We start from the raw sequence: 24,384 nt of genomic DNA, 5'->3' as shown, positions 1-24,384 counted from the left end.
TTTTCTGAGCTGCTGTTACAAATCCCCACAGGAGAAGTCAAACTCATGACAAGTTAGCTGATTTTAATGTGTCGCCATTATTCCCCTATAAGCGCATTGAATCAACAATAAAGATGCAGCTGGGAGCAGACGAGAGGTTACAAAAAAAAAAAAAAAAAAAAAAAGGCGACACTGACAACCAGACAAATTGCGATGTTGCAGTGCTCTGTAGTTGACACCGTCAGCATGTGAAGCTGCTCCTTCACCGCCTGCCTTACGTCTCAGATGAGAGCTGGGAGAGCAAGGACGCTGTAACAGGGAGCAGCTGCAGTCCCAGCTCAGATCAGCTCGGCTCGGCTCGGCTCGTTTTTCCTGCCGGAATGTGCCGAAACAGATGCAAACAGCCGCTGTCGAGCTGCTTTCTCTTGTCAAGCATCTTGGGAAGCTCCTTTGGAAACCACGTTACTGGAAGCGCTACTTTAAACTTACGTTTAAGCAACTTTAACACCGCAATAAATAAACAGATTTTCTTGCAATATGACACGGCAGCTATGAATAAAACAATCCAGTTAAGAGCTGACCAGAACTTCCCTAACAACAACTGATAACACAATATCGTGGACTCCACGTCCTCCCCCCTGAAAAACCACTGACAGCCAAAACAGATGGAGCTGTATTAATTTAGAGTCTAAACAATGGCAAAATGACAGGAAGAGCAGATTAGGTATTCTTCCTCATGCTGATTTGATCAGGAAAAACAATGTTCTGCTGATAGGTGAGCCGAAAGAAGGATATTTACATTAGCTCTGCTATTAATAGATCTACGAAAAAGTGGGAACTTGAGGAGAAATTTATCGGGATATATATATATATATATATATAACATTCCAGAGTATATTTTCTGTTCCTTTTGACAAAGTGGAGCAGTAAGGAAAGGCCATCAACTTAAAGCTATATGACACCAACAGGCATCGCACAAATACTGTAACTTATGTTGAAATATCACTGTTGCTGATCTAAGGGAGGCCCCATTATTAGGAGACTGTATGTGGATGGCAATTGAGAATCTGCAAAAATAAGTCTTTATATATATTTAAATCAAATAAATCATTGTACCCTCTGTTTACAGCAGACTTGGCCTGAGTCAATGTAACCTTAAGAAAATACCACAAAGATATTAAGTGTGCTTAATATCTTGCTTAGTAAGTAGCGAGTGTCCACTGCTGCCATGGCTTACACCTCTTAGCTCAGTAGCAAAGATTCAAGTCTGTGTCCAAACCACCAGAGACTTCCCTCAGCTTTCAGAGTCCATGATGAAGGTCTCGAAGTTGGGGTGGAGCTCAGACACCAGTGCGTCCACAAAGTCCTCAATGGTGGGCCGCCTCTGCAGCATCCCTGTCACACAGAAACACAGAGCAGCAGGTTTTAGCACCTTATTCTAACAGCAGAAGTACAGATTTCCAAAATGAAGTTGCTGCACCGTTTTGACAAAGCACAGCGCTCTTTTAAGATTTACGAAATGCTTTGAAGAAAGTGCCATTTTTAAGTTCAAATCCAATTAAGTTCCTGGATTTGGGCTGCTGCCCCCGAGACGTCTGATCTAATTCCACACTGCTAGAATGTATTTTATGGTTGGGTTTTTTTTTTTATATACTCAGTGTCATTTTACATTTGTGCTAGCATTATAAGAATATTTCAACTTTTCTGACATGGAAACTTCACTGTTATATCTCTCTATGTAACACTTTCTGATCTCCCCTTACTGAATAGAAATAAGAGCAGGTACGGAAACTCGGAGAAAGAGCGTGAACTGATCGGCCTCAGCAGACTGTGTGTAGTGAAACAAAACTCTGAAGTTCTCTTTCTGCTTTTAACAAAACTCCTAAAAGGTTAGTTCATACTGAGCTTACACTCTCTTCACACCAGACTAGTGCCATAGAGCAGATATGACCGTGCAGCAGCCCTGGGAATGTCTGTCTGTGTTTTGAGAGCCTGTCTGCCAGCTCATGCATGGAGGAGTCCCTTGCTCACTTTACAATTCAGCTGCACGCCCGCTTTGAAGTGAGTTCATTTCCCCTTGTGTAGCTGCCAATGTAAATAGGCGCTCTGCCCTCCCCCGCTTTCCTGCATGGGTCACCTCCAACGCACACTCACACACTTACACACAGGCAGGTCTGCACAGGCACACACGAAGGGAGACGCAAATAGTTTCACACAGCAATCCTGAATGTATGGAAGCACATCAAGATATGGAGTCGAACACAAACAAACAGACGTGCACGTGTTACCGTGGAGTGTGTGTGGCTGCCGTCCTGAAACTGACTCAGCAGGTGGAAAATGAGAGCAGATCTGAGCTGATCTGCACTGAATCTCCTTGCATGACAACACCAGAGAAGGGATTATCATCTCTTCTTACCCACTGGTCGCACCCTGCCCCTTGGCTAAAAGATGATACTACCGCACATGGTCCACACCACACTGCAAACGCAATGCCCCTGGATCACTGTGAGCAACACAGCCACATGAAAGCAACAATTTCCAGTCATAAATGGCAGCCCTAATGAAAGAGCAGAGGGACATTTTAGGGGCGATAACTCTTGATGTCTATGGCTTTTGAGAACTGAATTAAAGTGGAGACCGGCCACAAAACCATCCTCAGTTGTTATGAGAAAATATTTTTAATAGGTTAAAAAAAAAATGTATAAAAAAAATAATTGTCTGAATCATTTTAGAAAATGCTACATCGCAATTTCAATCTTGTGTGTTTTTATTCCAATAAAATGTTATGGCCTCTGTGATAAAGGTCTTCCTGTTGCGGCATGGATTTGATATATTTACAATTAATGAATATTTTTGTAATTATGAAAAATAATACTATAAGTGTACGGCCAGTCTGGCTTCTCTGAAGCTACACTGCACTAAATGCTAACATCTGCATGGTAAAAAGCTCCAAAAAACAAAAGTGACATGATAATTAAAACATTTTTATTGGCTAGCATCTTTTCCAGAAGAAACTTTTGAAGTGAAATAAGAAAATGTTTTAACTAGGGTGTTGTTTTTTTAAAAAGCATGTTGGACATATTAACGTATTACATGTTAAAACATAAATCAGGTGCAATCTTTTTATTTTTTTATTATTGTAATGTTCTTTAGCCAGCTTGTTCTCGATTTCATGTGCATTTTTAAATACCGATGTGCATGAAAGGCAATGCTAACTATTGCAATATTTCTTTTTCTTTTTTTTTTTATTTAGCTTTTCTGTTTTAAAATGCAGCAGAGACCTCTGGCTCCACCAACACAGCGCACTTGTTACAAAAAACCACCAATATATGTATCAAACACAATTCAAAGCCTCATCAACCATTTTAGTCAGTTTTACCAAATCAAAAACTCCCAATGTTCACCAGCAAATTACTACAAGTTTTAAATAATACATCCAAAACAATGAGCCTAAGGATGCTTCAACCCAACTTAGAAGTAGTAATTATCCATGAGTTTGTCATCACACCTTTCACAGTGTAAACAGACATTTGACCCTTTCTTGATAAATCCATTGATTAGTGAAGCTTCAGTGATACTTGAAAAGGCTTTAACATTTTCACAGGAGTGAAAACAAATTACATATTTATGAAATACGGAAATGTAGCCTCTGTACAAAAGTCAGGCACAGAAAAGTATCCCTGAAGGTCAAAGAGCAGATTCAAGGACCGAAGGACAGTCATCTCGCCTCACTCTCCGCCAGCATGAGGCACAGTGATAACAAGGAGGCACACAGCTACACACATGCTCTGACATGACACTTGTTTACTTTTACAATACGTGAGGAGACAGAGCTTTGGGCTCAGCTGCCCAGTTGAACTCTCACACTGTCTGCAGTGTCACCAACACTTTCTCTAATAGAACCAATTTCCTGCCTGTGTATCCACGGGGGGGATATGATGTCTGGAGCAATGCCTGCTGCAGGTGAACAAGCAGCGTTAATGCAATAACAGTGATGAGAGAGGCAGCAAGAGCAGGAGGAGGGAAGGAGAGAAAGAGAGAAAATTCAAAATAGAAAGGGAGATGCCTTCACAAAAGATGTTAGGGCAGGTAAACAATAGCACCCTCGCTGGGTTCTCACCACCAGCTGCCTGTGGTGTCAGCACATGGCTCTCATACGGCCTACAGAGGCAGGCGAGGAGAGGACCAACAATAGGCAGAAGTGAGTCTTTTCTCAACCCAGATCTCTGGGAGAGTTTGAGAGGAATGCACAGATAACGTCAAAGTCATAACAACAGTGTGGAGGGGTATCTAATCTAAGCAGCTGCTTGTATAGATATACACAAGGAGGTGGGGCTGAACCAGCACAACGGACAAGCAGGCTACGTTTGACGTTTTGTAAAAGGTGAGCAGTAAAGTAAAATGGATTCATGGCTTTTCAATTGGCTGCAAGTAGGTAGAGTTCACAGAGAGTGAACAGGTGAAATAATCACCTGGTTATCCAAACTGTTGCTGTTGTTGATAAATTTACTGTCAATCCACTAAAGCTCTCATTTCAGCTCTGTTTTTTTTTTTTCTTTGTTATTTGGGCTGAAATGAAATCTACTCCACAGATTCACACAGGTCATCCAGCTGCATGTGGTGTACAGCAGCAGCTCATCGGCGCTGATACTGTACGGGCCTGTGTGCATGCTTGATAGCTCAGATACAGTGGGCAGAAGTGTACACTCACTCTTGGCAACACACTGAGGAAAAGCCAGAGCCAAACCAAACATAGGCTGCGCTGTCCATTGTTGAGAGAGCCTAAGGACAGAGGCTTTGCAGTGTGAGTCATCTCGTATTTAAGAGTTTCCATTTCCATTCATAATGGCCCTGAAAGCCATTGAAGAACACGGCTTCTACACATTACAGTCCTCTCAGTGCTAGCTGAATTGGCCAACCTGGTTGACAGACTTTGGGTGAAAAAGCATGTGTTAATATCCTCAGACGAACTGCTGATTAATAAAGAAGCTTTTAACCAAAGACACGATTTACTGATACACACATTTAGGACATACTGGAGCAAAGGCTGTGGAGTACCTTGTTGAAGGGCACTTCAAGAGTACTTGTTAGGGGAGAAAAGTGCACTACTCTTTCTCAATCTCTGTCCAGTTGTTCCAAGCTGGTGTGGGAATTTTTTAAAATCAAAGACACTCTTCTTTATCTCACTTTCCGCAGCCCCCTCTTGCCTGTAATTGTTATTTTCTTAATCTAGGCCACAGGGATTCTTCTTAAGAAGCAGAATATCATTATAAACTGACAGTGTACTTACACACAGCTTTTGGCTATTCTCCCCGCAGCAAGCACAGAATATCTTGTTTATTTACTCAAAGGGTGGTGGGTGATGGGTATCAGTCAAATGAAGACCTATGTGGCTGGCTTACAGCTCTGAGGTCTCGGTAATGACAGCTCAGGGGACGGGAATTCAGCTGAAATGTTTCAAAATTGCTTTGCTGCAGCAAGCAGCCCGTGCTGGTTTACTTTATCAAACATCTGAGTTACCGCCTAGAAAGAGTCATGAATGCTGTCACTGGTATAGAATATAGAAGAGCATGCAGTCTAAGAGGAGCCCATAAATAGCTCCTCTGGCTCCCTGAAAGAATTTGCACCAAGCATCTTCATATTTTCACCTGGATCTTGCTATTAAAAAGCTAATCAGCACTTTTGGAATGCCCTCAACCAATCTGAAGGCTTAGCTGTTTTCTAAGAGCTATTGATCCCACTCCCATGGGCTTGGCTGTGCTCTGTTCTTTCATGACTTAATTGGTTACTTTTAAAGCACAATTACACCTTTTTGCAACTTGGAGGGAGCAGCAGTGTGTCACATTTGTGCATTTAAAAAGCGGAGAAATTGTGAAGCTGCATGCAGTAACATGAGTCCCTGCCTCTCCACCTCTGCAGTGATCTACTATTCATTCACTGACTTGTACACAGACTTTTATGTCGCTTAAGAAGCACGGATGATCACACATTTCAAAACACATTTCTGATTCAGTAGCTGTTTAACCGCTGCTCATAACGCGTTACAAGTGAGAGAAGCAGTTACCTCTGTTAGACCTGGAGGCAAAGCATTGGTTCACTGCCTCTGTAATTACACCTTTGAAGTTCAGGAAGCTTTTTTCCACACACCACACTTGAAACAGGCCCAGAAAGCAAGCAGGACAAGGGTGATGACAAACATTGCAGTGGGCGTTCTTTGTTGAGTCAGTGCCTTCATAAAAGGAACAAAACAATCTGAATGCTGATGACAAAAACCACCAAAGTCATATTTTGTCCTTAAATCTGTTTAAAGTGCACAAAAATGTACACAACTCAGGAGCCTCAGATTCCAAAGGTTGGCTTATGCTCAACAAGAGCTAGCTCACACAGCATGTTGTCCCACTTTGTGGAGGTGCAGAAACCTTCATATGGTCTCTACTGTAACCTGCTATTATTCAGCTGTAGGCATACAAAATGCCTGATCATTTTATATTTAAAATTTATGAAAAATACAAAAAAAGAAAAACATTCAAATCCTGCTTGGGCTACTGCTGCCACGGAGCTGAAAGATAGCCGTTTGGGCTGGATTACTGTTACATTTTCTACACACTTTCATGGACACCAGAAGATAAATGCTATTCATTTCGGTGATGCTCTGACTTTGCATAGAACATCATTATGAAATTTGCACTTTTGATTGCATATCTCAAATCGTAACATTTATTCATTCTTCTTTAATCGCTTATCCGTTTCCGGGTCGTGGGGGATGCTGGAGCCAATCCCCAGCTCACTCTGGGCGAGGGTGGGGTCACCCTGGACAGATCACCAGTCCATCACAGGGTGAACACACAAAGACAGACCGAGACCAACAACCACTCACACTCTCACTCAGATCTACGGACAAGGTAGAGTCACAGATTAACCCGAATATCATGTCTTTGGACAGTGGAGGAAAGCCACACAGCCGCGGGAAGAACATGCAAACCCCACACAGAAAGGCTGGGAACCAAACCTGCGACCTGCTTATTGTGAGGGACAAACCACTACCACACCTGAACCACACCACAAAAATAACTTTTCTTTAAGTCAAATGTTTAATTCACTCAGTAGTTTGGTTTGATTTGTTGCTTTTATTTATTTATTTATTTATTTATTTTTACATAAAAAAATAAATAAAATCAAAAAAGCTACAAAAAACTATTAAAATCTGGAGCAACACCTAGGAGTTCCTAAATTGTTTCAGGACTTTAATTTCTTTTTCCTTTACAGCTCTGTGGTTATCAACAGGCAAATTACTGTCAGTAAATCAAGGATAAGACACTTCCCCATGTGCCTGCTCTGCATGAAGCAATGAAAGATAATTTTCATCACAAGTCACAAATGTCTGCTTTCAAGTGAAGGCTATAAATCATGTATTCTGACACTTTAAAGCTCAGCTGTGAAGTTTATCAAATCCTCTCCTCAAGCTCAAACAGAACTGTATATTATTGTCACAAAAGTGCTGTGGGACCTTACAGACCACCGTGCTCTTGGGATTTATTAGAAAGTATGCAAGCAGTCATAAGAACTATTCAGTCACACTGCCTCCGGACAAAGAGCTAACGGGGTCCTGGGATTCAGCTGCCTAACCCAAGTAGATCCATTTTCTGTGCTGGTGTTCAGGGATATGGGAACAGTCTTGGCCATGAAAGCCCTCTCTGTAGCAAGATTCTAGGTTCAGTTCAGTCAGTCGCTCACCTTTCACTCTCCCTTTTCTCTTCCTCAGCTTTTTCTTCCCTCTTACTCTCAATTTTTCCTCAGCCTCGCCCACTCAGTCCTGACACTTCTGGACTCGGTTTAATGTCCAGGTTTACATTTCAGCACTGTCTGTACTAGGAAACATCCAGTAGCAGGCATGGCTGGGAGCCATGCAGATAAAGACTGGCCTCTGATTAGCCTCACCAGGCCTGCTCCAGTTCCCCGCTACCACCTCACCAAAGAGGATAGCAGGGAAATGTTACACACCTCCATTTACAAGGATTTTTGTTTGAAAGGATTAAGTGTAATGGGTTGGATTCAGTGTCCTTCCTCTCGTCTCCCAGTCTCTTGTGACCTAAATACTCCTTAAGATATAAAAAGGGCCCTTCTTATTTGCTTGAAAATCCTTTTCCATTCCCCAATAGGAATTCAAGATGATTGTTATGAACCTCTCAACCCCAGACTGAAGAACAGTGAAAAGCTAAATGTTTCAGCACATGCACTGATGGGATTTTATAACTCTGACTTCAGCCTTCATGATCTTAGATCTTAGATCTTAAATTATGTGGACATATGTAGCAATCAAAATCGCAAGGAAGCTGAATAAGTCTTGGTCTAAGCATTTCTCCAGAACAGAACTGATTTTTATGATGATTTAAAAGAAAGGAAGGAATATATATATATATATATTTTTTTTTTTTGGTTGATTGTCATAAATGGAGGCTCACACTGTCAAACTTGAATTATAGGACAACGCCTAAAAATTTCGATTGAAACTAACCATTTAGCCATTTCAAGGCTAATTTAATTTGATTTGTTACAAAATTGAAGTTACTGTAAAAAGTTCTGTTCTCAATGTAGACATATGGACAATGATTTAGGCCTGGGAAAGACAGTTCGATGGATCAAGATGACTATGATAACTATTCTGCACACAGGCCTGTGGTCTATAATTAGATTAACATGGACTTCAAAGGGAGCTATAAAAGCAAATATTCGTAGTTAATTGGACAGTAGCTCTAATAACAAAGACCTGATCTGCTACTGGTTGTAATTTCAGAGGCTGGGTGCAGCCCTAGTTGGAGCTGACTGAGGGACAATCCGATGGAGAAGGGAGGAGGTGACCCAGAGGGAGAGATTTACAGTACACTCCCAAGTGTCACCTGATATTACTTCTCCATCTCACCTTCTCCTCTGTTGTCCTGTCTAGACATGCCACAGGGACTGCTGGAGGAAGGGGGGTGAGGAGGAAGTGACACGAGGATGAAGTGAAGAGGGCAAGAGGAAGAAGAAGCTTTTTGCATTCAGTCCATTGTAAAGCTAAACCTACAGCTTCTGCTATAGTGAAAGTCAAATTAACTGCAGTCTGATAGTTACAAACCTGGAGAGAAACTTAAAAGAGTGCTTGTTTAGCATGTTTGCATGCTAACATTTGCAAATTAGTATAGAGAGCAAAGTACATCTGTGGCTGGTGGAAATATCAATATCATAAACCGAAGAAGTGGGCAAATTAAATTTGATCTGGTCCTGGCACCGGATGAAACATCACTGGTTATTAAACTAGTAGGATTCATTGTCTGGGAACCATGAATGCCTGTTTAAAGTTTCATGGCTATCCATCCGAAAGATCATTCAAAGCAAAAGTTGTGAGCCAAGTGCCTGACAAGGCTCTATTGGCTTAAAATCTTTTTAATTAGTTAAAAGCAGTTAAAGGTGCAGCACTGGTCTTTACTCTCCATCCTGCAGAGTCATCAGCTTTTAGCCCTAAGACCCATGATAATCTGAGTATGTCTTTCCTTCTCTCTAATTTTTATTTGTGCAAAGAATGGTAACACAACAGTCATTATGAGAATATTTTATGAAGCAGATCAAATAACTGAGCTTAGAAGAGGGTTGGATAAAGTAGCATTAACACTGTGACCGCCACAAAGGGAGCAACAGACACAACTCGACAATTAACTGTACATCTCAGCAGCCGGACATGGCAGGACTGGCTCAGTCTGAGTTGACAAAGCTCCTATAAACAAAGATAAGAACTCTTGGGATGTGTGTTAAAGCAGTAAATATGTGCCACTGAGGAGCCTCCAGCAGAGACTTGGCCAAAACCACAACATCAACAGCTGTGAACAGCTGAAAGAAAAAAACATGACTAATAAAGTCAAAGCTGCTTCTGTCTTATGACAAACTCAAAGGTAATGCTGAGATTCCCCTCAGGTGATTGTCAATCCAACCTTTGCCTTGAGGTAAGCCTCAATTATAGCCCATTTCAGACAGCAGCCAACAACTCAGACATGAAGTTATGCTCTCTAGTTTTGAAATTTGCTTTAAGGACAGATGCCCTCATAACATGGTGGCTCTTCTTGAAGGGTACATGGATGTTGGCACAGATTTCCATATCAGCCATCAAATGGAAAAGATTATGTCACTCAGACCCTCCTATACTTGTAGTGCAAAATTAACCTTTAAAGACTGCAATGGATATCAAAGAGACCTTGTCTATCAAACCTAAAGATACAATGAATGATATGGTGATGATAAACTGATGATTTTTCAGTTTGACATGTGACTGAAAGCACTGCATTCTCCTGACCCTTTTTCTGCTGCTGTTGGAAGAAATTTGATGGACACTTTAATTACAGAGGAGAAGGAAACCTGAAAATGAAGAGAGGGGAATCCTGAGTAACTATAGCTGACAGTAACTGTAGACTTTGAAGGGAGAACTGAGGCCTAAAGGAAACTCCCAAGGCTGATGTCACCCAAAAATATTTTTGAAATGAACTGGTAAGATGTTTCTTTTATTGGTAAATGTGAAAAAGAGTCTGTCAAATTGTTTGCAGAGAAAAAGTGACCTAAAAAGTGGAAGTTACCTTCCACCATCAGCATGGGCTCCTTAGCTCCTCCGTGGGCCAGCATCTCCCGACGGTAACGTTCACCCATATCCCTGAAAATGTCACAGAGGCCAAGGTAAAGACAGATGCAGAATAAAGAGAGATAAGGTTACAGACACCTGTACTCTCCCCTCTCAGCTCCTAAAGCTCTAAATCTCCAAAGCTGCCTGCTCACAACAGACAAGTGACAGGAAACAGAGATCTGACAACTGCAGGTGGAAATACAACAATCTCAGAGAGACAGAAAAGTGAGACAGAGATACAGCAAAGAGGGGGGTTCAGGAAAAGAACAAAGAGAACACGCTGCAGGGCTCAAGCTGGTGGAGATGGGTAGAAGTTTCATTTTTCAAAACAAAGTCATTGGACTTTGTTGTGGGACAAACATAAGGGAGGGTCTGAGAATGTGGATGCTGGTTGTCAGTCTGTGAGCAGCATTAATGTCATGTTCAGTGTCTGTGGCCGAGTTTCAAACAGTATGAAGAAGAACTGAACCTGAACTCAGAACAGATTCACATAACTTTTAGAACTCATCATGAACTGAACTATGAAGAAATACAGGACTAAAAGATTATCACTGCAGTGAACCTCATGAACTTTGTGATGACACAGTTTCAGGGCTTTTGTTGTTTTGGCTTGAATTTAAATGACTAATAAGTCATTTTTATGTCTTTGAAAACAATATGCATATTACTGAAAAGTGCTCATTATTACAATGAATTGCATATTGATAATTTAATAAAAAATAAATACATAAATCATATGAAAAGCAGCAGCATCAAGACTTCTGCCTGAATTCTAAGCAAACAATGTTTGAAAACAAGCAAAAAATTAATCCACATTTTTACACATATTTACAGTATGTATTCAGTAATAATCTGACATTTTTGGTGGGATTAAAAAAAACCTTTGAAGTTACAGATGAATTTCCATGCCCACACTTAGTGTTAAACTACAAGTAAAGCAAGTCTGCATGTATAAAAATGTGTACAAAGAAACCAATATCCACATTTAAAATTACAAACCTGGATCCAAAATGTTTTTCATATCTTTTTGAGTTCGAGAAGTTTGGTAAATATGATGAAAACATGTACTAGAGAGCAAATTGTGCAAACTGTGTCACCTGTTTAAAGGATCTTGAACAAAGCACTGTCTCCACACCATTGAGGCCACAGCCCGGGACATAAGGTAGGAATAATACTTGGCTCCATAGCCGATCAGGTGGCTGAACCTCAGTTGCCATGCCTGCATCAGAAAAAAAGAAGCCAGAACATTATCACCTTGACGTACATGAAAGGACGCAGGGTTTTAAAACACAGCCACCGTTTGAATTGTTGAAAACTAGATGTGACAGGGGGAGCAAGGATAGAAGACAGATCCTGACAAATAAATGAATTACACCAAGAGAGCATGCAATTATTCCTCGTGAAGTAGTTTTGACAAAATAAAACATGTAATGGGGTTGATAGAAACAGAATATGAGGTGAAGTGGCAATGTGGCAGCAGGAGGACATCAAGGCTTTAACGTCTGTGGTCTTAAAACTTTTTACAGGCTGTTCCATGAGCAGAGCTACAAAAGTCAGGTTGTCGATTGTCACTACAACTCAAAGAAAAACTACAATTAGGCATAAAAACCATCTCCACAGACTATCACATTCTTTTATGTTTTTTGTTTAACACTTCGCCTAAAATGACATAGGTACATTTTTAAAAAGTGATAAATATTTCAAACACCCTTTCATCCTTTAAGTGTCTTCTTACTGTCTTTATATTGGTGGAATAAATACAGCTTGCACACCACAATCCAACACAACAAAGCATTTTAATCACAAAGTGCCAGCTCCTACTTTAAAGAGCAAAATGTGGAAATTCCAAAATGGTGGAAAACCTCCTTCTTTTCTCCTCTTTTCTCCCATGTAGTTGCCTGAGGGGGCCCCCACGCTCCATATCTATAAAGACAAGCTCTTTTATGATCTTTGCAAATGGGGACTCTGGGGGAATTCAGCTGGCAAACACTCAAACATTCAGCCTATTAGGGAACATAGCAGCTGCCGCAGTTAACCAAACCATAACAGGCTGCAGAATCCTACATCAAACTCAACATAAAAAACCTTAAAATATTTTAATGATGTATACCCCCCCATGTATACAAGAGAAATAACTTAATGTAACCTGTCTAATGTCTCTGTCTCTAATGACACTTCCGGAAACTAGTGGACACTTTAACGGATTTTAGGATGTTTGGGGGCATGTGAGTGTATAAATATAAACTTTGCAGATAATCATTATTTAATCCTACATATCTAAAGCCAATATTGACTTGTAGCTCTGTTTTTGGTCACTACCAAATACTGAAAGAAAACTGGAACTGGTAAATGCTGTACTTTGCCATTCTCCAAAGCTGGGAACATTCAGGCGTTTTTGTGGCCATGATTACACTGTGAATGAACCAGAACAAGCATCAGTATTCTCCTGTGCGAGTTAATGACAGAGATAGAACGTCCAAAATGCCTCCTTGACCAGTGATTATTAGTTAATAGTTAAAAAGATTCTGAACATCTTTTATAATCAAAGCCTCAGATTTATAACTGTATAGTGGATAAGTGATGTAAAACAGCATCATCAAAAGATACTACCTAAATACTAAACTTTCATGACAAATTAATAACTTAAAAATTATGTAATGGGATGAAAACTTGTAATGAACTTGAGTCTAAAATGGGAGCTCAACTCATCAACAGAATCATCTGACGTGGTCAGAATGACGCAACACAGTTAAAAAGCTCAAAAGTGTTGACTTGATGATACTGATCAGGCTGTAGAGACTTTAATAAGAGTGAATTACACTCCTGAGAGGAGTAACGGCTCAGAAAACCACAGGAAAGCTGAAGTTGTCTGCTTTGTCAGCTGAACGCAGCAGTGATACACGGCCTGGGTCATGCGGGTTAGAAGTCTGTTTAAACCGTTTAGAATCAAAGTCACATGAGCCAAAAAATTGCTCACAAAATTAATCAACAGATTATGCTGTTCTGTGCCCTTTTTGTCCTTGAAATTTTCTAAATTAAAGTTTTAATCCTGAGAAAAAGTTAGCCTTTCATTTGAAGCCGTTGCTTGTACAGAATTTCCAAAGTGGTTAATACCTGCTATTTGGAAACAAATACGCAGCAAACTGAAGAACTGTTCATTCTTGTGCCTGAATCTAACAACATTTATGACAATATGCCATGAAAATTATTTTTTGAACTTACAAGGTCTTTTTTGTTTCCAGTCCCTTAGCCACACATCAGATGATGAATGTCAACTTTTGTGAGAGAGTGCAAGTGGGTCACATGTCAGCCAGATATTCTTTTGATCCTTACACACAAAGGGCATAAAGTCAGCACAGACTTTTTACTCTCTTCCACATGTATGAGAGACAAAGGACAGGTTTTGTTTTTTCCAAACTAAGCACGTGTTGTTTTTGTTCATGGCGCTAAGGTGGAACTATGCATTTTTTTTTTTGCAGGAAATTGCAGAAAAACATAAAAGGTGGTCTTGTCTTAAAAATGAGTAGCATCATTAAAAGAAGGAACAAACACTTGGTCCTCAACATTCAAGCCGAGAACTGCAGATTACAGAAATGTCAACACAGCGAGCAGAACATTTTGCTTTCTGCCATTTATTTCCAAATATTATCTTCAGCTCAAGGATGAGCATGTGGTCTGCGTTACTCACAGCTGATCCTCTCGTTCATCACACAGCAGGAACTGATATCCCTGCTCCATAAACTATACACATGTCAGCGTCACCCTAATGTTTATAATCTGTGGCTCTCCATAACCCATTAGCCACTGAAATGTGCACTTTTCTGTGGAAGGTTTTCCTGTGCTATGTTTCCATGAGGATATGGGGAGAGAGAGGGAGATTCAGTGAGTGAGAGACAGGATTGAGTTGAGTCTGTCATTGAAGGATCTAAATAAATCTATATTCAGTCGCTCCGATTCGATTATTATCCTAAACTTGATAGCCAAGCACTAAAATCATATCATAGTTCAAATGAGGAAAAACGTGCTGTTAACTGTGCACATGGACGTGAACTGTCTGTTAGAGATTTCAACGTGATTTGTAAAGTTGAAGAGAAATAACTGTGACAGAGGGAAAAGGTATGACATAAACCACAAGCTCTGGAAGGGGAGCTGAAAAGTGGAGCAAAAGCAGAAGTTATGTGAGGAGGATGGTGAGAAAAAAAAAACACTGGCCAGTGAGTGAATATAGATGTTCTGAAATCTCTATTCCTGATGGCACCCCACATAATTATAGCTCAGAGTAAATGTGCTATGAAGACCATTTCTGGCTAAATTATGGCTGTGCTTTTGATTTCCTTCTCCCTCCTGGCCTCATCCCCTTGCCCACAGCTGCAAAAATGGGGGACATATATTTTTCATTAAAGGACAGGGAGGAAGAGTTTCAAATATTTCCCCTGGGGAGAGCTTTTTCAAAGTATACCTCTGCTTTGTTATTGTAGCAGGGCTTCAAAAAAGACTTTAATCCCTTAAATGCTGCTGTGCCTGGATAAAAGATATAAAACCAGAGAGAAAGAGGAAGGAAAAAAACGAGAGAAAGGGAAATCAGAAGAGAAAGTCTGTTTGTTTCTGTGCTGTGATCACCTGGACAGGGAGAGGAAACTTCAGCGAATCATGCACCCAACTTTCCCCTAATCATCATCAACTTCTGTAACAAATTTCATGATAGTGTATTACGGAGACCTCCTACTCAAAACAAATATAACAAAACACTGCATATGAACTGTGAAATGTACCGTATTGGGTATATGGGGCAAGCCGTAGAATTTCTGCTGCATCTCCTTGAGGATTTCTGTGGTGGAGCGGTTCTGAGGTTTGCTGTGGTAGATCTGATCCAAGGCTGCATAGAAAATCTGCCCAGGAAAAAAATTGCTACAGCTGAATCAACCCAGTGCATACTGTTCAACATTGACAAAAGAAAGTAAATAAAAATTGCGGTGTTGTCTAAAGAAATAGGGGAAAATAATGATATTTATACCGTTGCATTTCAAATCAATAGCATAAATAAAGAATTGAAGAACAAGCAGCAAGACTAAGTTGATGTTTCTGGGTTTTGTTTTGTTTTTTTTTTGTTTGAGACAGGGCTTGAGTTCTGCTCAGCAAAACTGCTAAGAAGAGAAATAAACCAAACAAGAAACACATGGTTTAGTAACCTAAAGTAATGATTTCACAAACGCAAAACAACTCAGGAAAAAACTGCTTGTGTAACCACAATGAGAACTACCAGATGCTGTTACAATGTTTACAATTAGCAACATTTCTGTATCCACAGTGCTCGCAATAAACTTAAAGGGAAGTTAATATTTAAAACACTGTATCAGGTTTATACTGTGACTTCAGGAAACACTGAAGCTGAAGGACAACAATGGCTCTGCTGCTTAGTATTGATTTTATAATCCTATTTAAATTACTTATTCACATCTTTTAAGGGAAGAACACTCAGTAATCAAAAGGGGATTAACACTGAAATATCTCTGAGCTAAAGCAGCTTGTAAATGTCATCTGGACTGCTCCAAAAACAAGTATTGTAAACCATCTAAAAGGAATTGTGAAAGGATTCTGCATTTGAGAAATGTGTCTTGAACTAATCACTGTACCTGTAGCTGAGTGTCTGCTGCTCCACACACCTTCTTTGACTCACACAGTCGAGCGACCATACTTTCAGGCAGAGGCTGATGAGACAGTGAAACATCATCTTGCACCAAAGAAAGATCAACAACGTCATGGCTAAATCATGGCTAAAATTAAAAATAAAGATGCTAATTTTAGTGTCATTATGATTCATTGGACAAATGACTCTGCAATCACTGACTAATGCTAATGCAAATCTGTACACATATTAGTTTTTATTTTCAGGGGTTGCATGTACCTTTCCAGTTTCATAATGGCGTGCAAACTGACTGATGACTCGATAATCAGTTGCAAAGTACTCCATGAGGATGGATGGGACTTCAGCAAAGTCTGTGGCACATCTGGTTCCTAGAAGAGAGATGTCAGGGTTAACGGAAGGGTTAACCACAACAGATGGCATGACTCTATTTGATCTTCCTGGGTGCTTTAATCTAGAAAAAGTAATGATATCAAGTGCAAAATTAGACTTGAAAAGTTATACAAAAGGTAGCATAAACTTACTGATTATGTAGCAATAGTGAGCATTGAGTCACTATTTAAACTAAAAGTAGCATGCTGAAACAGGTGTAAACATGGTGTTCGCAGAAGAAACTGCCTCCAGTTGAATTCATGGATACGATTATTAGTGTAAAATAAACACTTTCAGTATCTAGAATTACTAGCAAAGGTTTCCATCAACTTTACCTGGCAAGTGAAACAGTGTCGAATGACAGCTTTGGCAGCCAAGGATTCAGGATAAATCTGTCCTCGGGGCTTAAGCTTAATCAGATTTACCTTAAAGTTTCTTTTCAACATGCTGTAATTAATAACATATAGCTCTGCACCTAACTACACAATTCTAGTCTGTGATATTTGGACAAGGCACAGCTATCATTTTCCGACATACATCATAAAACATCAACTAGTAATTGACTCCCGCATTGCTGGATGGTTATTAGTTTCCTCTGTCAGGTTAACAATTTGGATTTTTAGTGTGGGTGTAAATCCAACTAAAGCTTTGAATTTGTCCTGGCATGTTCAGTGAGCCATACCTGTGACATGCTGGTAGCGAGTACGTCCCAGCATGGAGTGCATGGCGTGCCCCATCTCATGGAAGAGGTTCTCCATCATGCCAGGGGTGAGCAGGGTGGGGGTGCTCTTTGTGGGATGGGGCAGACTGAGCATCAGCACCACAACAGGCAGCTGGTACTGATCCGTTTCCCTGCACCAACGGCCCCCTCGGATGGTGAAGTGACAGTCCTGAGAGAAAGAGGGAGCAGTGAGCTAGAGAGGATGTCTTCTGCTCCTACTAATGTGTGCCATCAAACACGTACTTCCATACTCCGCTCCTGGGCATTATTTTAGACTAATTAATGAGATTTTAGTGACAGACTTACAAAATCCGTGTCTTTTAAAGTTATAAGTAAATATACAAATGAGTGCACGGTGAATTTATGGACAAATCCATTTTGTTCTTGCTATTTGAATAAAACCTTCTATACTCACTGATTGTCACTTCCATTAAGGAGGATATTTTTAACAATGCAGCAGAACTAGGCAAAAAGTCCCAGACTGACTTGTTGGCAGATGGGGCTCAATCAGTTTGAATTCTTTTCCTCTGAAGTTTCTTATATTTTGTTTTGTTGGACTTGACAGAAGTCTGCACTCTCTGAATGGCCTGAATGGTTTTTTTTTCTTTTTGCTTTTTGTGAAAGCACCATAACTCTTTTTTATCTGCTTTATGTTTTAAGTGCAATGAAAATTTACATTATTAGGATCATGCGTTATTATTATTATTCATTTGGCAATAAAAGTGGTAGTAGTAAAAACGTGCAGATTAGACGAGAAAAGCAAAGATCAAGATAGTCTAACATGAACCTGTGTGTATCCACACCTGGTGAGGTTTGTTTGACCGATGGAAAAAGTCGCAGTAGATATATCCTAGTAATCCCTCTTTTTCATGCACCACAGCCTAGAGGGATACAAACATATATTTACACATTTATCTTTGATAATTTAATTGCCTTTGATTTTAATATAGAGCATGAAATAGTCCTCAGATGACAAAATACATCAAATCACAATACATATATACAACACCAAAAGGCACTGAAGCCTAAAGAGTCCACACAATCAGCGTTCGAAACAATTACCAGTTTGCGGACATCTTCACTCCACACCTCTCCAGCACTGGGATGTTCAGACATGAGGGAGACGCCGTACAGCTGAGAGAAGAGGTTGTTCAAACCCTCCATACAGGCCCCCAGAGACAGGTAGGGACTGTACAGACTGGGTTCAATGTTGTACCTAACAATATATAAAAATAAACTAAGCAACGTGTGAAAGTGACAGCTGTTTTCAATCTTCAGGGTTTTCTTAACCAATGCATTTATATTTTTCATATTCATTTATCATCAAACCAATCTGAATACATTCCAAGTGAATAGTACTAAATTGTTAAGCTATTACGTATAATGTCCATTAAATGCAATTTTATTCATTTCTAACTAAAGCTCAACAGAAAAATTTACATTCAGACATAACATCTTTTATTTCATCATTTTCAAGACAATGTAAATGTTTCACCTAATTGTTTTCTCCTTTTACACTATTTTGGCGAGACGCTGTTTCCACCTTTTGGGCTCAACACCACTCAAGATGATTTTTTTCCCAATACAGGAGTGATAATTGGAGCAGCAAGACCATTTACCCATAAGCCCAATCCATCCATAATTCTCAGACCCGTGGAAGGAAGTCACAAGGCTTTTGTCCTTGGGTCATCTATGCTTCGAAGCTTTTATGCTGTCATAAGACACTTAAGATAAAGAGCACAAAACCAAAATGCTTGTTTAGCAGCAGAACTGCTATATTTTCGGTCATGAAAAACAGACTACAGCTGAGCACAGCTGTCAGCTCTGTTTACAACAGACATGCTTCCACAACCTGTACCTCATTCAGTGTGGTTTGAACATTCTCAGTTCAAGTGGTTAATGATGGAAAATAAGACAATTATTAAAGTAAGTAACTAATAGACAAAGCATCATATAGTGTTGACTGGGTTTGTTGGAGAGGTCAACATTTTTGTGTCTTTATGCTACTGTTTGTGTAAGCTTGTTTGAGTGGAAAATAGAAGGCGTTGAGGATTTGTGTTATAATGCACTTAGACTGCATCTTTCATTTCTTTATGGAGCTCCTGCCAAAAGGCACAAGCAGAACAAGACAAGAAATATCCACTGCTGAAGGAGTGGCAGCATAAGAGAGTGGAGGAGAAGATCCACTCCTCTTCATAAGCCCTAGGAATAGTCTCCAACAAACAAGCAAACACCCACATACACACCTTGCTGGCTGCTTAAATTCAGGACTCAAAGGGGATCAAAAACACCCTCAAAGATTTACTTAAAATGTCTCCATAAACTTTGAAAGTTTGTCCTTAAATTTGGTCCAATGTGTTCAGTCTCTAGTGACTGCTAGGATGGAAAAGTGCTGTTGATTAAGAATGATTATCCGTAAAAAGTTGAAAAAGCTCAGCAGATAAGCCAAAAATATTGTGGCATATATTTTAAGGATTGAGTTGCATAGACTCCCATCAAGTCAAATTAGGTGAAAAGTGAAAGGAAAGATCATCACAACCACACTAAACACCCCAGCCAGAGAAATGAATGAGAAGAGTGAACTGAAGCAGGAGATGATGATTACATCAGATTCTATTGTCCTGAAACAGAACAGCAATATGAGAGAACGTGCCGACAACTCCCATGCTTCTCTCTTAACAGCTTTTTATCTGTCACCTGAGAGAAATGCAGTAACAACTTGCACTGAGCTACTGTAGAATATGGAATTACAAACATTCAAAACTGACACAAAGATACTGATCAAAATGCTTTCATAAGGCACAACAGGCTGAGAAATAAGTGTCATAAGATGAGAAACACTCACCTTTCAGCACGCAAGACACCACTGAGGAACGGATGATCCCAAGGCATGAGCTCCTGTAAGATAATAGCACGGGTTTATTTATTTACATGAGATGGCAAACAATTTTAAATTGAATGAAACAAGGAGAAGAAAAGCCATTCATATTTAAAATAAATGCGTTAAAACTGTAACACTGCTTATACACAGACAAAGGAAAATAATGTACAATATCTGTACAAAACAGGATATGTTGTACTGCGGTGTGTAATTATGTCGAATAAAATCACTCACAGAATTACAAGGGTTGAGTTTCTTCTTCATGTCCCTCATCATCTTGAAGTCTTTTGCTGTTCTGTGAGAAAAAAAATAAAAAACAACCAAAAATTTATGAGATAGTTGACTGGAGGCATTCATTCCAGTATTTACCCAGTTATCTCTATTCAGGGTCAAGGGGGGGGCAGAACCTATCCCAGCATGCATTTGGCTGAAGGCAGGGAAACACCCTGGACTGCCAGGCTAACACGTACACACTCATACCTGTGGGTAATTTAAAGTCTCAGGACCACCTGACTTGCATATCTTTTTGCAGCATTTAAGAAATATCACACACACAAAATATACTTGTTTAAAAACAGAATATATGCAAATACTACAAAAACAGTGGCCCTCTAAATGTGAATCAACAGTAAGAACATGATAAAATGATATGGACTCTTGGGTTTCACAAAGTGTGAAGTGGAGGGAAGTAAAAAATTAGAGGTTCTAACAACTGAATCTTTGAGGTTTCTTATAATAACAAACTTGCAGATTAATTAAAAAAAAAACCCAAAACTGAGTCTCTACTTTTTTGACAAAAACTTTTATGAGAAGACCATACCTGTCTGACAGCTTGTCTGTTAACAATTGAAGAAAGCTCATAACTGTCTCTGCAAGGGGACATAAAGAGCATCTTGGAAAAGTTAATACATACAAATGTGAATAATAATATATCTTTCCACACTCTCTTTAAAACAATCATACTGTTCCAATACTGAATCATGGTAATTGCAGCTGAAGTAAAGACATGCAATAACCTGGCGTTTTGGCCATTGTTCCCTTTAGGGCTCTGTGACCGTATGAATCGTAGCCCACCAGTTTGGCCAGTTTGTATCTGCATTTCAGCAGTTCTTCCAGACAACCCATCAGGTCTGCATTGGGATAGAGATAAATCCTGTAGGCGATCTCTCGCACCTGAAAGTGAAATGTAGGCCAAATTAATGAGGCATACCATATCCAAGACACAAATGAATCCTCTTGTTACAATAGCAGGGTCTATGTTATTTCTTTCCAAGTATGCATGTTATATGATATGATATTCCTGCGATGGACTGGCGACCTGGTCAGAGTGTACCCTGCCACTGTCAAATGTGAGCTGGGATCGGCTCCAGCACCCCCCACGACCCGGAAATGGATAAGAGGCAGAAGATGAATGAATGAATGAATGAATTAATAATATGATGGTGAGTAGACTTTGATTTGAGTTTGCACATAGCTTGGTTATGTGACGCGCCTTTTTTGCTCTCAGCCTCCTTCATGCATGTGTTAAGTACAAATAATCTCATCAGCAGTAGCTAATAAATTGACAGAATAAAATGTTACAGTAAGTAAAACTTTTCCTTCTAACTATGTAACATAAAAATCAGAATATAGCTTTGAATTCAGGCATACAGAGTGATATTTGATTAGTGATTGATAAAGAGGCAGGACACAATATTTTAGGAGCAAAAAAATGGTCTGACAAGTGTTATTGTCATTTGGTGCCATCTGCTGGACGAAAAGAGGGAAATATAATACATGACCTACTTAAATGCATTTTTGAACATACCAAGTCATCAGGTGAGTCTGCATGCAATCCCCCAACTTGAATGAAACTGCCTTCATTTGCAAAGTGAATGTGTAGATGTTCAGGAATTGAAGACCTTGCAATTCTGTTGGGCATGTGCGAGCCGACCAAAAACTCATTGTTTAGATCCAACAGATTGACGTGCAGAGCAACTGCCTCTTTCCTCTGTGGGGTAAAGAGGAGTGAGTTACATTAAATACGATGATGTTATCTTTAACTATTTTCACAGGAGTGTCTTGTAAAGCTAGTAAAATGCTGAAGCTGGTGACTGTTTTTTGATTAACTCACCAGTTTGTCATCAAGATGGATTCCACTGATTTCAAAGTCAAACATGAACAACTCTGCCACTCGTCTAGAAAGATTAGCATAAAGGTATAATTAGCCCTCCATCACTGCACAGAGGTTTCAACACCTTCTACATAATATAATGGTTAAATTACCTTGTGTCAGGGTCCAGCTGAGACACAATATCTGGATTATCCAGCAAACTTTTCAGGCTCTTGCATAACTCAACATTTGTATTCAGCCTGAAACATACAGTCAGCAAAAGTAAGCATAAAATGTCTTTCTATGACCAGTAATGTCTTAATGTTGTAAACTGTATCATGCAACAAGTTTTTCTTAGTAATTATTATTGATGTCATGCAGCTATGAAAGACATTTCACAAAATACTGCTCTTACTTTTCCACAACTGTGCCGATATCTATGCAGGTCTTTTCTGCAGCCTCACGGAAAGCTGGATCTGGATGAGCAACTTTTATAAAGTCTGCCTAGATATGAGGCAAAAGGTATATCATCACTTGTAACTCAATATTATATTCACAAGACTGCTAAATGAACAATGAGTCCAGACTTTGCTGCATCAAAGATATACTTGATGCTCTACATCTAACATTGTACAAATAAATTTAAATGTCCAGTATAGGAAATGTATTGGCTACAGGGCACCAAAACAGAATCAATATCAATTCATCTGTAACATCAACATACAAGTTTGATTTAAATTTCGTTATTCAAGAATTATGGCCAGAGTTGTACAAAGTGAGGCATTTTATATTTGTATAATGAACTTGTCAGCGCCCTATGTAAGGGCATCATTATCTTAAGATATTTCAAGGTTTTCTTTGTACTGAAATTTCATATAACTTATCACATATCACAATGAATAATTTCCTCTAAAAAAAATATTAACTGAGAAGCTTGGTCTGTACAATATCTTAAAAATGTTTGCGGTTTAGTTTAGTCCAGTTTTCAGGATATTCTGGGCATTGAACTTACCAGATCAGCCACTTTACACAAACCATCTGAGAGCTGGTCAAAACACTGCACAGTCTCAACCCCAGGAGGACAAGAGCAAGCGTTTTGCACCAGCAGCTCTGTGTTTTTCAGGGCTGCCTTCGTGGCCGCCTGGAAACCTGCAGGACAGCTCAGCTCCGGCACCCCAAACAAACCCTGCAGACAGAGAGCGTTAGTGACTGGGAACATCACGACGACTCTGGCGTGAATTAAATCATCCCCATTATTTCACTGAGGCCGCGTGTGTCCACGCTGCAGCTCTCAGTCGTGAACAGTACAAACCACGTTTTTCTCGAACAGGTCCTGCCTCCTGGCAGGTTTGGCATTGAAAGCCGCTCCAACAGGGGACCACGTCGTGACATTTCTCCGGATATGCGTCCAGAAGCTTCTGTGCTTCACAAAGTAAAGCAACCTTTTACACGCAGACATTTTGTACTTACTCTGCTGTGTGTCCTGTTTCTATCTAGCAGGGCTTGTGCTGCTCACAGAGGACATGCTAAAGTTTAGCCTGAACGTTAACACGTTTGTAAAAAGCCACGAATGTGAACAGCTAATTTGTATAAAACGTTCTTATATTCTACAACTTTATCTGCTAACTTAAGGACTGCTTTTTGGGGACGGGTTGTTGTTTTTTTTTTTAATCATGTAGCATACCTGTCAATTTGATAAACAAAGCGCCTCACATGTTAGCTCACCGGCTATCTAAGTCAATAAACATGTCGGTTCCAGTTGGCATATTCGTAAAAAGACAGGACTATTTAGTGATATATATTCAACAACGTCATCATAAAAAATAATATTTGCACAATAAAGCATGACTAATATATTGTCGTGTCCCCTAAACTGGGAATTATAACGAAACAGTTATCCGTATAATAACATCGTACGAATCAAATCTGTCGAAACTGCGACAAACTACTGAACTCAACCACGTGATGCTCGTACGCAAAAGTTACGTTAGGTTGCTTCACAATAAAAGGGTGAGCTTCTTTTGTAAACCCTTCACAATAAAAGCAGGCA

General features: G+C 39.7%; 1 protein-coding gene across 2 annotated transcripts; it reads right to left on the bottom strand.

The window, feature by feature from the left end:
- Window positions 1-171: 171 nt before the first annotated feature.
- On the bottom strand, window positions 172-24,216 carry LOC115052936 (mitochondrial intermediate peptidase). Of its 2 annotated transcripts, XM_029517424.1 has the most exons (19): window positions 23,647-23,793; window positions 23,347-23,520; window positions 22,750-22,838; window positions 22,508-22,594; window positions 22,356-22,419; window positions 22,050-22,232; window positions 21,259-21,415; window positions 21,063-21,111; window positions 20,477-20,537; window positions 20,207-20,259; window positions 18,424-18,577; window positions 18,165-18,242; window positions 17,323-17,530; window positions 16,530-16,639; window positions 16,258-16,332; window positions 15,397-15,513; window positions 11,722-11,843; window positions 10,581-10,654; window positions 172-1,374 (listed from the first exon to the last, which is right to left on the bottom strand). In XM_029517424.1, the coding sequence occupies exons 1-19, from the start codon at window positions 23,791-23,793 to the stop codon at window positions 1,274-1,276; spliced, it is 2,103 nt and encodes a 700-aa protein (XP_029373284.1). In that variant the 3' UTR covers window positions 172-1,273. The 2 variants fall into 2 exon arrangements, with proteins under 2 accessions (XP_029373284.1, XP_029373285.1); XM_029517425.1 differs by lacking the exons at window positions 172-1,374; window positions 10,581-10,654 and adding an exon at window positions 15,245-15,308 and having other exon boundaries at window positions 11,721-11,843; window positions 23,647-24,216.
- Window positions 24,217-24,384: the final 168 nt, after the last annotated feature.

This window comes from Echeneis naucrates, chromosome 13 (genome assembly GCF_900963305.1).
Source record: "Echeneis naucrates chromosome 13, fEcheNa1.1, whole genome shotgun sequence".
NCBI lineage: Eukaryota > Metazoa > Chordata > Actinopteri > Carangiformes > Echeneidae > Echeneis > Echeneis naucrates.
This window is presented reverse-complemented; position numbering and strand designations above follow the sequence as displayed.